This window comes from Armigeres subalbatus, chromosome 3, assembly GCF_024139115.2.
Source record: "Armigeres subalbatus isolate Guangzhou_Male chromosome 3, GZ_Asu_2, whole genome shotgun sequence".
Taxonomy (NCBI): domain Eukaryota; kingdom Metazoa; phylum Arthropoda; class Insecta; order Diptera; family Culicidae; genus Armigeres; species Armigeres subalbatus.
Window position 1 is genome coordinate 375144088 of NC_085141.1, and position 13438 is coordinate 375157525.

General features: G+C 43.2%; 1 protein-coding gene across 2 annotated transcripts in view; it reads left to right on the plus strand.

Annotated features, from left to right (window-relative positions):
* The window catches only part of LOC134226540 (helicase POLQ-like), a 54944-nt gene that overhangs the window by 24172 nt on the left and 17334 nt on the right, over nucleotides 1-13438 (plus strand). The window contains exons 3-6 of one of the 2 annotated variants that reach the window (XM_062707377.1): nucleotides 3799-5606; nucleotides 5670-5765; nucleotides 5826-6110; nucleotides 6171-6305. In XM_062707377.1, coding sequence (XP_062563361.1) covers nucleotides 3799-5606; nucleotides 5670-5765; nucleotides 5826-6110; nucleotides 6171-6305 — 2324 coding nt within the window. Of the gene's footprint in view, nucleotides 1-3798; nucleotides 5607-5669; nucleotides 5766-5825; nucleotides 6111-6170; nucleotides 6306-13438 lie in introns of those variants that run through there. The other variant, XM_062707378.1, reaches the window with a different exon arrangement.

The window sequence follows — 13438 nt, forward strand, 5'->3', positions numbered from 1 at the left end:
ATGTCCGCTTTTCCACAATTTCTATCATGTCCAGCAGATTTCCTGCAGCGCTACGACATCGAAGTTGCGGGGATGTAATTCATCGTAGATTATCCTGTCGCAACCTGCGAAGCCTAGCGACTTGCAGTTCCATGTTCCAAGCTTCCAATCGTGATCCTTTATTCGTCGCCTAGGTCGTTGCCGATTGTATCGAGTCGTATTATCTTCTATGTCGTTCGTAATAGTTGTTTTTTAAAGGCGGCTTATTGGGCCTGCGCAAACCTCCTGTCTCGTCGGAGGGCCGTCGTGTCAGGGCTGTTTAGCGTCCCACCTAACACCAGGACTTGGGCTTGTGCGCTTTGAGCGGCACACGGTCGCTTTGGCGGAGCCTACTTGCGGATACATGCAGCTTTTTATAGAGGTTTAACAGGGCCCACTTGTGTGGCCCCAAATGGCCGGAGCGAATTGTTATGACAGCAGCTCTCCATGGGTGCGTGTGCACGCTACGGAGGTCTGGCCAGAAAAGGCCGAGTCATGGCTTGCTGCGCGCTTATCGACACGCTGAGGTGTTAATGTATAATCACACGCTGATGGTAATATACTCAAACCCCACATTTCCCTTCTTTTCTCTTTAAAAAGGCAAAAAAATCCTCTAGCATAGAACGCTTTGATTTTTTAAGTTATTTGCGCGAGACGAAGATGAACATAATGCTTTTGAAAAACCAATGATTTTCTTTGAAAACTGAACTCCAAAATAAAATTGTCTGATCACAGTGGTTTTAATCGCAGAACAACGAAATGCAAGTCAATAGGTTGTATCATTTAAATGTTAAACTAAATTGGTTATTAATCTCAAAAAAACATTTTATATTGTAGCAATAATCAAATATCTTAAACCTTTCATTAAATCCAATTATCAGCTTCATATATAGTAATACCAACAAACTGACCTTCAACATATCGATGTTGAACTTGCTAACAACCGCTTAGAACATGTGTTCCCAAACTATGGGCCGCGACTCTTAGGGAGGTCGTGGGCTGATCAATGACGAGTTGCAAAAGACGAATCTTGATTCATTCTTTTGTCCCTATTTTGTCCTACAAGTCTATCACAGCCATTAGATTTGGATCTATGTAGTGAATGGAGAACAATAAATTTTGAGATTTTGTCAAATACAATGAAATCCTAACAATTCAATCCAATTCCAATAAAAATCCAAGCCACATTCAATCCAATTCTAATCAACATCCAATCTCAATTCAATCCAAATCCAATCCAAATCCAATCCAAATCCATTCCACAGTCAATCCGTATCCGTTCCATATCCATTCCAAAACCGCTCCAATCAAAATCAAATCCAATCCAAAACCAATCTAAATCCGTTCCAAATCCAAATCCAATCAAATGCATGTCTAATTCAAATCCAATCCATATCCAATTCAAATCCATTCCAACCAAATCCAATTCCAACCAAAATCTAATCCAAATCCTATCTAAATCCAACCCAAATCCAATCCAAATCCATTCCATATTCAATCCAAATCGAATCAAAATCTAATCCATATCCAATCCATATCCAATTCAAATCCATTTCAATCAAATCCAAATCCGTTCGAATTCAAAGTAATATAATGATGGGATATGAAGCAATTCATAATGGTTTGTTCAATCTAACTCATTCTGATCCAAATTCTAATAGCCAATGTGGGAGGGTCGCTAGCAATATGCGATTCTGCTAGGTGGGTCGCATGTACAAGTAGTTTGGGAACATCTGTCCTAGGATATGATATTTATCTAAAATTTCGCAGAGATATCATAATTCTTAAATGAGATAGCATAAGTATATACCTAAATTTTAGACTTATGTTAACCAGTACAATTAGTTAATAACTCCAAGCTTATTACTTTGTGAATGCTGGCAACGTTTTTGAGTCTCGTGAATGTTGGATATCTCATCCAACGGGTAATTCTGCTACGACTACTAAGTCAGTAGATTCCAAAATAAGTTTCAAGATAATATATTAAGCCTTCCAAACAACTTTGTAGCATACGATAGATCTCCATATCTCTCAGATTTCGATAGAACTAGCTTTACTGGTAGTCTCATGTACACTAAAGTCGCCAAGTTGTACATTTCAATCTAAATTTTTTTTAAAAAAAAAAAATGCTCCCTTGCCCCCCCTGGGGTTTTTGTAGTTTGTCAACTTTTTTTTTCGGCAGTCTCCCAGACACGACTTGTGATATTGCAAAACACAAACCAGCGGTCTCCCATGCTTTGTGATTTTCCAAACCACAATCCATTTTCCAGCGGTCTTCCAGATGCGCTTTGTGATTTACCAAACCACAATCCATTTTCCAGCGGTCTTCCAGACGCGCTTTGTAATTTTCCAAACCACAATCCATTTTCCAGCGGTCTTCCAGACTCGCTTTGTTACTTTTCAATCCACAATCCATTTTCCAGCGGTCTTTCAGACGCGCTTTGTGATTTTCGAACCACAATCAATTTTCCAGTGGTCTTCCAAAAGCGCTTTGTGATTTTCCAAACCACAATCCATTTTCCAGCGGTCTTGAAGACGCGTTTTGTGATTTACCAAACCACAATCCATTTTCCAGCAGTCTTCCAGACGCGTTTTGTGATTTTCCAAACCATAATCCATTTTTCAGCGTTCTTCCAGACGCGCTTTGTGATTTTCCAAACCACAATCCACTTTTCAGCGGTTTTCCAGACGCGCTTTGTGGTTTTCCAAACCACACTCCATTTTCCAGCGGTCTTTCAGAGGCGCTTCGTGGTTTTCAGAACCACAATCCATTTTCCATAGATGCTCCAGACACGCTTTGTGATTTTTAAACCACAATCTACTTTCGAGCGGTCATTCTGACGCGTTTTGTAATTTTTTCAAACCACAATCCATTTTCCAGCGGACGCCCGACGCGCTTTTTGATTTTCCAAACCACAATCCATTTTGCAGCGCTCTGCCAGACGCGCTTTGTAGCAATACTTTGCCTTGTGTTTTTTTTTTAATCATTAAATAATTTAACACATTAGCACATTACCGATTCAACTTACTTTTTTGAAATCAGCGTCAGGATCCAACAAATCTCCTGGCAGGATCGCCAAAATGTGTGGCCCCAAATAGCCGGAGCGAATTGTTATGACAGCAGCTCTCCATATGGGTGCGTGTGTACGCTACGGAGGTCTGACCAGAAAAGGCCGAGTCATGGCTTGCTGCGCACTTATCGACACGCTGAGGTGTTAATGTATAATCACACGCTGATGGTAATATACTCAAACCCCACACCACTGTCAAACCCCACCACATCCTAGGCAGGCGCCACAACTCGCAGATGGCCTGGGGAGGGATCGTTAAGCCCTTGGACATAGTCCTTGCTGCCCCCGTCACGCTCCTAGGAGGCAATAAATTTTCGAGCAGCGTGACGACTCGTACAAAAATTTTTGAGGTTTAATACAAAAAGTGTGACGAAGGGGGGAAGAGGTGGTCGAAAATACGTTTCAAGCAGCAAATAGTCGCTTTGGGGGAGCTTTCTTGCGGATACATGCTGATTTTTATAGAAGTTCAACATGGCACACTTTCAAACCCCACTACAAGCCCTTGGACATAGTCCCTGCTGCCCCCAGTATACTGCCGTCATACGCATATTTGTCCCATGTTTGCTAGGATTCCTTATATACATGGGACAATTATGCGTATAACGGCAGCATAGATCTTGCTCAGTACAAATTAACTTATGAAAATACATTTCTATTCAAGAAAGGTAGCAATTTCATACCAATTTTCGTTCTATTTCATTCTCCACAGATTGGCAGAAGGAATGTCTCTCGCTGCCTGCCATTGTTGAGCGAACCAACCTAATTTATGCCCTCCCAACCAGCGGCGGTAAAACCCTCGTTGCCGAAATCATCATGTTCCGCGAAGTTCTACTCCGCCGACGAAGCGTCATGTTTATTGTGCCGTACGTCTCCCTGGCCCAGGAAAAACTGACCGCCCTGTCTCCCTTCGCCGTGGCGATGGAATTCCTCGTGGAGGAGTACAGCGGCGGAAAAGGAATGATACCACCCCGGAAGCGACGGAAAAAGCAGTCTATCTTTGTGTGCACAATCGAGAAGGCACTCGTGCTGCTGGACAGCCTAATCGAGGCCGATCGAGCTAACGAAATTGGACTGCTGTGCATCGATGAACTGCACATGATCGGAGAGCCCAATCGAGGGGCTAACCTAGAGGCGCTGATAACCAAAACGATTGCAATCCAGGCAGGAATTCAGATCGTTGGAATGAGCGCCACGATCGGTAATTTAGGAGAGATCGCAAAGTTTATGTCGGCGGATATTTTTAGTCAGAACTTCAGACCAGTCGAGTTGAAAGAATTTGTAAAATGTGGTGATGACCTTCTAGAGATTAAACATGGAGCGAAAACTTTGCAGGAAGCTTTTCTGAATAAGAAAACTGTGAATTTTGGGTATTCCGATGTGCATCTCCGAATTGATCCAGATCACGTGATAGGACTGTTACTGGAAACCTTTCCACAAGATCCCTGCTTAATCTTCTGTCCTACGAAGCGTCAATGTGAACAGCTGTGTTCGCTTCTGGTTGAGCATTTATCTCCGGAAATAGCCGAGTTTCGTGCCAGTGAACGGCGTGCATTGATTGAACTTCTGGCGCACGATGGATCGACGGCAACGCTGTTACCAGCGGCATTTCGATTGGGGATCGCATATCATCACTCTGGATTAACATTCGATGAACGCAAACTGATCGAGGATGCCTTCCGCGCGAAGGTGCTTTCGTTGATCATCTGCACATCAACGCTGGCAGCCGGAGTCAATTTACCGGCCAAACGAGTGATCATTCGATCGCCATTTATAGCTACAAGTTTCTTAACTCTCAGCAGGTACAAGCAAATGGTCGGTCGAGCCGGGCGTGCCGGATTTGGTTCCGAATGTGGAGAAAGTATACTAATATGTTCGAAAAAAGACATCTCCGCAGTTTGTAATCTACTTTGCTCCCCGATGGACGAAGCGAACTCCTCACTTCACGTTGATGGTTTTGCCCATCTGAAGAATCTGATCCTCAGCGCAATCGGTTTGGGTATATGTTCAACCCGAAACGATATCCAGAGTTTTGTGTCCAAAACTCTGTTAGCCATCCAGGCGGATCGCTTAGAAATCGACCTACCTACGGTTACAGATGTAGCGATTACTAATTTGTATAAAGAAAACGCCATCAAGGCGAAAAGTGATGCTTGTTTACGGAATCCCGCGAATATGACTATTCAGATCGACACTGCGGATACGAGTCAAGCTGATACCGTTACACAGAATAGACGTAACGGTCTTCGTGAGCTGGAGGTTTATCGAGAAAGTGAAAGTTCTGTGCCAGGTGGCAAACTCGTGAAATCTTTAAAAAAGAATGCAAGACTAGAAGTGAATCTGCTGGGCAAAGCGGCAATCCGGTCAGGATTCCATATGGAACGAGCAGCTCGGGCATATGATGAGCTCAAACGTGTTGGTGAAAAACTCAATGTGACTGATGAACTGCACCTTCTGTATGTGATAGTGATGGAAGATGGAGGGGAAATACGGCCGAAGGAAGACGACTTCATTTTATTTGTGAGATTTCCAGCAATCTCCGGTACCTGATCAGTTTCATAGTAATCGTTTTATTCTCCACAGTTCAACAAACTAACACCCGAAGATACACGAATAGCCAAAAGGTTTGAAATCAATGACTACACGATATCTAAGATCCTCGGACGACGTCTGGTTCAGGTAAGATCAACCTCAGTTTTTTTTTATTCATGTGTCGATCATCCACAATATCTCATCCAGGAAGACATGACCATGCTGCGGCGGTTCTATCGGACACTGATCGTGTATGACTTGTGGAACCTTAAGCCCCCGCAGGAGGTGGCTATCAGATTCGGCGTTGACGCCGGGTCCGTGCAAACCCTGATGAACAATGCTGCCTCGACGGCGTCCAGTTTGCAGCGACTTTGCGAGCAGCTTCCCGAGTTGTGGGCGTACGATCTGCTGCTGAAGCGTATGGTGCAAAGGTTGGCGCATTGCTGCACGGCCGAGTTGATCCCGCTGATGGAGCTGCCGGCGGTGAAAATCGTAAGCAAGCGGTAACTGTATGTGGTACGGTATGAGCTAAGATTATTTTTACCCCAACAGGGACGCGCACGTCAGCTGTATCGTGCCGGGTACACCTCCTTGTCTTCCATTGCCAAAGCGAAGGCAAGTGATCTGGTGGGTGCAATTGAACACATGAGTTTTCGTACTGCAATTCAGCTGATTTTGACCGCAAAGGTAAGCTAAATATTTATTTTCAATAGATTAGATTAGATATACTAGATTTTCTAGAGCAATTCCTTGCATCCTTCGTTAATCTATTTGTCAGAAATCTACTCAAAAACTATACACGCTGCAGGCCTGGTAGAGGGTCACGTTTAAGTGTCACTTTTAGTGACACTTTTTCGTGACACCTTTTGCCACTAAAAAGTCTTTGTTTTCAAGACAAAGTCATTATAAAGTCACTTTTTTTCCTTAAAGTCACCATTTTCAACTATTTTGAGCAAAATCTTAGGGGCATCGTTGTAGAATGATGCTTTATTTACCCGTCGAATGATATTTTGATATAGCTAATAGACGGATCTAGCAAAAATGAAAACTTGGGGGAGACCGGGGCTGGTTGGCCGAGTGGCTTTTGTGAAAATGCTGTAAGTCGCATTTAAGGCTCATATAGACATTTTGGTGGAGTATTACGTCGTCCATGTAGGGTAAGACGGTATAATATGCCCCCCTAAGGCAACTCCTTGATAACTTTTTACTTTTCAACGCAATATATGCAAACTTTGTGTCCAGGTAGTCCATGAAGCCGAAAATATATTGCCCGTGATACAGATACCTAACACGTAATAAAGCTTTTTGAAAAGTCGTAAAAAATGGATTCCAAAAGTGCCTGGGCAATACGCCCCACCCAAACCAGAGACGTTTCATAGAAGTATTTTATTTTTCTTTTTTCTTTTATTGAATGGTTTATTGAATGTTATCAAAACTCTGATACGGACACTTAGAGATACAACTGCAGAAATTTGGTTCACCTTTCAAGCTGCGTATAATACAATTTCTGTTATGAGCATTAAAATTTACGAGGGAAAAAGTTTTCTAAGAAAAACCCTAGATCTGATGATTAACTTACCGTCAAACGGGGTGACTTGCAACACTTTTCAAGTTTCTCTCTCAATAATTCTGAATTAAAAGGATTTATTCATTCTACTAGTACATGATACTTTTAATGTGTCCTAATATTAGTGATTAGACATATAACAATAATAAAAATATGAAAATAATATCAAAATGATGGGTGTTGCAAGCCACCCCTACTGCGGGGTGACTTGCAACACTTCATCGAATTCAATCATGACATGTTTTAGTACAACTTTTTATAATATAAAATAATTTTTCATCCTGGGTAATTCTTCACCACTGTCAATGCAGGGGCCTTACTTGAGGGATCCCCCCTCCCCTCATTCCGATTTTTTTTTAAGATTTCAACGGATCGATTGATATTTTAAGTCATCGGTTTGAAAGTGATTTATGTCAGCTTAAGAATCGTGTGCACCATCACCATTCCCTGGATAGGGTGGGTGTACCAATTGTCGCCATACATAAGAACAACTATTTTTTTTAAATAAGTAAAAGGCATGTGGGTGAACTTTATATATCAAGCGAAAGGTTTTACTTCCTGCTCCTTAGAACAGCTGTGAAAACCACAATAAAATTTGTTATAATCATCAAAATTGATTAATCCATAATAGGAACGCATGCACCAGTTGTGGAACTAATCTTAATTTTGGTTCCTTATTTGGCAAATCCCATTGTTTTCTTATGGGACTGGCCAAATAGGGACCACTAGTGCGACAACTGGTGCAAAGGACGTCAAAAATTAAGCAAAATCAATTTTTACAATTATGCTTTGCTTGTTTTGGAGGAGATCAAAGGTTTTATCGTATCATATGAATATGCTTTATCGATATGAACTTGGTTTGCGGTGATTTGATTGGCCATTTGGCATATGAAGCACTAGTGCGACAACTGGTGCTATAGCCACAACTGGTACATCTAGCCTAGTTGTTTTTAAAACGGGTTTCTTTCTTTCCCGCCATCCAAATTACCACGATTATGTTAAGAACATTATTTTGAAAAGGCATTTCCGCAGCAAGCAGTAAATTATCCACAAGTGTTGGATCTTCTTGGAAATTCAACACTGTTGGGCCACCGTAAGGCTTAGTTTTACTGTTTTCTGTATTAGGATAAGGTACAGCAACTGTTCGCTAGCTGGGCTAGAAAACACCAGCCCAATTAAAGAACGCCGCTTTTTAACTGGGCTGACGAGGGAATTCGCGATGCATTGTTGCGATCGTGTTTTACATGAAGCTTGAAGAATAAACCATTCAGAATCCTCTAGTCACTTAGTCTTTGTTGTTGTTTTTGACGGAGAACTGCTTTTAACTGGTTTTGGCATACATGCGACTTCCTGCCAGTTTCTTGTAGTTTCGCGGCATGATAAAAGAATTCTGTAACATAAAATCAATGCTAGTTTGAAAAATATTTAAAACTGAATCAGCAGTTTTGGAAAATTAACTATCGTGTATCAGCTGTTGCAAGTCACCGCAGGGGACAAATTAAAAAAGTTGATATTTCAAAAACAAACAATTTTATTATTTTATAGTTTTGCGAAATTAAATACCTAATTAGGTACTGTGACTGGAGAAGGGATCGATTTTGGTGAAATTATTTTCAATTTGCTACACGAACACGAACGATTGTGGACGTTCGACTTTCAATTAACGTAACAGTTTCACAAAATAATATTAAAAAACAACAGTAAGTTATATTTTCACCTAAATACCAACTAGGCACAACAAAAACGATGTAAACTAGGGACGCGTCATGACATAAGTCGATGTTTGAGTATATTTTTAATGTAAAAAACAAAACTTGTAGTAAACGCAAGTGTTGTATGTCACCCCGTTTGACGGTAATCTAATATCACAGTGTCTGAGCATGGAGGGATTCGATGAGAGGATTTGCTGATATCTGACAGGAGTTCCAAAAACTCCGTGCTGTTTTGTTGATGAACTTTTCGATAGTTACTACTTCAGTGACACGGTGTGATTTATTCTTCAGTTGGGTAGAATGGGTCAAAGTTGTATATAATTTTAACAACTCTGGTACTTATTCAAAAGGACGTATGTGATTTTGTAAACAAATATTTAAACGTCGACATGTCCAAACTGATGGCACTCCCACGCAAACCAACACCACCAACAGGTAGCTGAAGCCTTCCCCTACCTGTATGTGGTGATGGTTTGCGTGGGAGTGCTATCAGATTGGACAAATCGACATTTCAATCTTTGTTTACAAAATCACATACGTCCTTTTGAATAAGTACCCGAGAACTATTTTTGTTTCACCTGAAGGCGTTTCCGATGGAACTTTGCACAATCACCCCATACAGGTGAGCCATAAATCATAAAGGGTCGAAGTATACATTTGAAAATAAGTATTTTGTTTTTGAGCTCAGCTTGGAACGACGATTACGGGCAGCAGGGACTATGTCCAAGGGCTTGACGATCCTTCCCCAGGCCATCTGCGAGTTGTGGGGCTTGCCTGGGATGTGGTGGGGTTTGACAGGGCCCTGTTAAACCTCTATAAAAAGCTGCATGTATCCGCAAGTAGGCTCCCACCAAAGCGACCGTGTGCCGCTCAAAGCGCACAAGCCCAAGTCCTGGTGTTAGGTGGGACGCTAAACAGCCCTGACACGACGGCCCTCCGACGAGACAGGAGGTTTGCGCAGGCCCAATAAGCCGCCTAGAAAACCAATCATTACGAACAATATAAGAGATAATGCGACTCGATATAATCGGCAAAGACCTAGGCGACGAATACAGGATCACGATTGGAAGCTTGGAACATGGAATTGCAAGTCGCTAGGTTTCGCAGGTTGCGACAGGATGATCTACGATGAATTACATCCCCGCAACTTCGACGTCGTGGCGCTGCAGGAGATTTGCTGGACAGGACAGAAAGTGTGGAAAAGCGGGCATCGAGCGGCTACCTTCTACCAAAGCTGTGGCACCACCAACGAGCTGGGAACCGGCTTCATAGTGCTGGGTAAGATGCGCCAACGCGTGATTGGGTGGCAGCCAATCAACGCAAGGATGTGCAAGCTGAGGATTAAAGGCCGTTTCTTCAACTATAGCATCATCAACGTGCACTGCCCACACGAAGGGAGACCCGACGACGAGAAAGAAGCGTTCTACGCACAGCTGGAGCAGACATACGATGGATGCCCACTGCGGGACGTTAAAATCGTCATCGGTGACATGAACGCACAGGTAGGAAGGGAGGAAATGTATAGACCGGTCATCGGATCGGATAGTCTGCACACCGTATCGAATGACAACGGCCAACGATGCATAAACTTCGCAGCTTCCCGCGGAATGGTAGTCCGAAGCACCTTCTTTCCCCGCAAAAATATCCACAAGGCCACATGGAGATCACCTAACCAAGAAACGGAAAACCAAATCGATCACGTTCTAATCGACGGTAAATTCTTCTCCGACATCACGAATGTCCGCACTTACCGCAGTGCGAATATTGAATCCGACCACTACCTCGTTGCAGTATGCCTGCGCTCAAAAACTCTCGACGGTGTACAACACGCGTCGAAGTCGGACGCCGCGGCTTAACATTGGGCGACTACAAGACGGTAGACTAGCCCAAGAATACGCGCAGCAGCTGGAAGTGGCACTTCCAACGGAAGAACAGCTAGGCGCAGCGTCTCTTGAAGATGGCTGGAGAGATATTCGATCCGCCATTGGTAGCACCGCAACCGCTGCACTAGGCACGGTGCCCCCGGATCAGAGAAACGACTGGTATGACGGCGAATGTGAGCAGTTAGTGGAAGAGAAGAATGCAGCATGGGCGGGATTGCTGCAACACCGCACGAGGGCGAACGAGGCACGATATAAACAGGCGCGGAACAGACAAAACTCGATTTTCCGGAGGAAAAAGCGCCAGCAGGAAGATCGAGACCGTGAAGAAACGGAGCAACTGTACCGCGCTAATAACACACGAAAGTTCTATGAGAAGTTAAACCGTTCACGTAAGGGCCACGTGCCACAGCCTGATATGTGTAAGGACATAAACGGGAACCTTCTTACGAACGAGCGTGAGGTGATCCAAAGGTGGCGGCAGCACTACGAAGAGCACCTGAATGGCGATGTGGCAGACGAAGATGGCGGTATGGTGATGGACCTGGGAGAACGCGCGCAGGACATAATTCTACCGGCTCCGGTGAAAATGGTTCTCGACAACGATCCGACGGGCACAAGAAGGCGAGGTGCGCAGCGGGCAAGGTGGATCGATCAGGTGGAAGATGACTTGCGGACCCTCCGTAGACTGCGTGGTTGGCGACGTGTAGCCATGGACCGAGCCGAATGGAGAAGGCTCTTATATACCGCACAGGCCACTTCGGCCTTAGTCTGAATAAATAATAATAATTGGAACGACGATTGATGAGCGAGAACAGAGATAGAGTTGCTTTATCCAGTTTTTTGGTAGCATAATCTATGTGTTTGCTGAAGGTGAGTTTGGAATCGTATACAATTCCTAGGTAATTGGCCTCATTCATCCAGGGTGATGATAAACCATTTGTAGATATGGTGGTACTCGGAAGATTCCGCGTTGTTCTTTTTTTGGTAAAAAAGACAGTTTGGGATTTGGTGGCGTTGATCTTAATCCTCCACTTGCGATGAAACTCTTCAAGGCAGTTTTGTTAATTCTGTAGCTTGGTCACGATTATTTCGGGATCTTTATCCGAAGCTAGTTATGCTGTGTCATCTGGGAAAAATGCACACACTACTACTACTACTACTTTTAAAATATCAGGTGTGAATATTTTGTACAAGGTAGGACTTAAAACGGAACCTTGTGGAAAACCAAATGGAATCCGGTGTATAGTAGATCGCGAGCCATTGACCACAACTGCAGATGTTCTGTACACAACTGCCTGCTGCCAGACTGAATCGTAGGCTTTCTCCACATCCAAAAGCACCATTGGTTGACCTACCAGCAGAAAGATTTTGTTGGATTTCTTTTTTGATTTGGACTTGTTGATGAGCAGTAGGAGCAGTAGAGTGTCCTTTTCTGAATCTGAATTGTTCGTGTGGAACATTTACATCGGTTTCCAGATGACGGTTCAATCTGGATAAGACAACCCTTTCCGAGATTTTGCTAAGACTACTCAATAAGCTGATTGGGCAAGAGTTTCTTGGTAAAGTGATGACTTTGTTTGCTTTTGATGCATGCAATAACAGATGCATGTTTCCATTTTACTGGAAAGTAGCATAACTTGAGACACGCGCTGAGGATCTTTGTTAATAATATAAGCCCTTTTCTAGGTAGATGTTTTAGTAGTACGTTCCTGATTCTATCGAGACCGGGAGCTTTTTTTGTTTTCATGGCACTAATTATGGATTTAACTTCTTTTGGTTTAACAATTCTTACAATTGTTTCATTCACTTCTACTGTCATCATCGCGGAATCACCATTCAGTGAATTGTTGTGTGCTGCGACGAAGGTAGCAGCTGATGCTTCAGCTTTCTGTGCAGATGTTACTAGCAGGCTGCCATCAACTTTCAAGGGAGGGCTGTGCTTCACGTTATTCCGGAGATTTTTGCTCAGCTTCCAGAATTTTTGGCAACCGTTGTCCAACGTTCGCAGCATGTCTCCAAAATTTTTGAATCGATACTCTGCGCATTTAGTACAAATGGTGTTATTGAGCTGAGACACAATTGTCCCTAGCATCGGGTCTCGTGTGCGTAAGTACTGACGTCGTCTTTCGTTTCTCAGATGGATCAGCAGCTTTATTGATTCGGGAAGAAAAGTTTTCCGAGGAACGATTGTTATTTCCGATACGCTTGCGTCTTGAGTACGCAGGAGGTTATTTTAAAACAGATTGATGGCTTCGTCTATTTTGTCGTGGGTATCTAGGTTGTTAATAAGCATAGAATTAAGGTCGATATTCTCGTTGATCGTCCTGGAGAAAAGACTCCAATTTGCTTGGTTGTAGCACCGAGAACTGCGACCTGGAGGCACCATTGGAGTGTCAATGGTTATGTTGAAGGTAACTGAAAGATGATCCGACGATAGTTCAGTATGAGCAATCGGGACTGACATTTGGATTAGATTGTTCGACAGGGTGAGATCTAGTGTTGATGACCTTCCTCTCCCTGGTGGGTGGCGTGTTGAAGACTCTGGATAGTTGATATAGAAACTGATGACACGTACTCCTGGAAGAGAATTCTATCCGCTTTATTTGCACTGGCACAATTCCACATCATGTGCCGAGCGTTGAAATCTCCAACAATGAA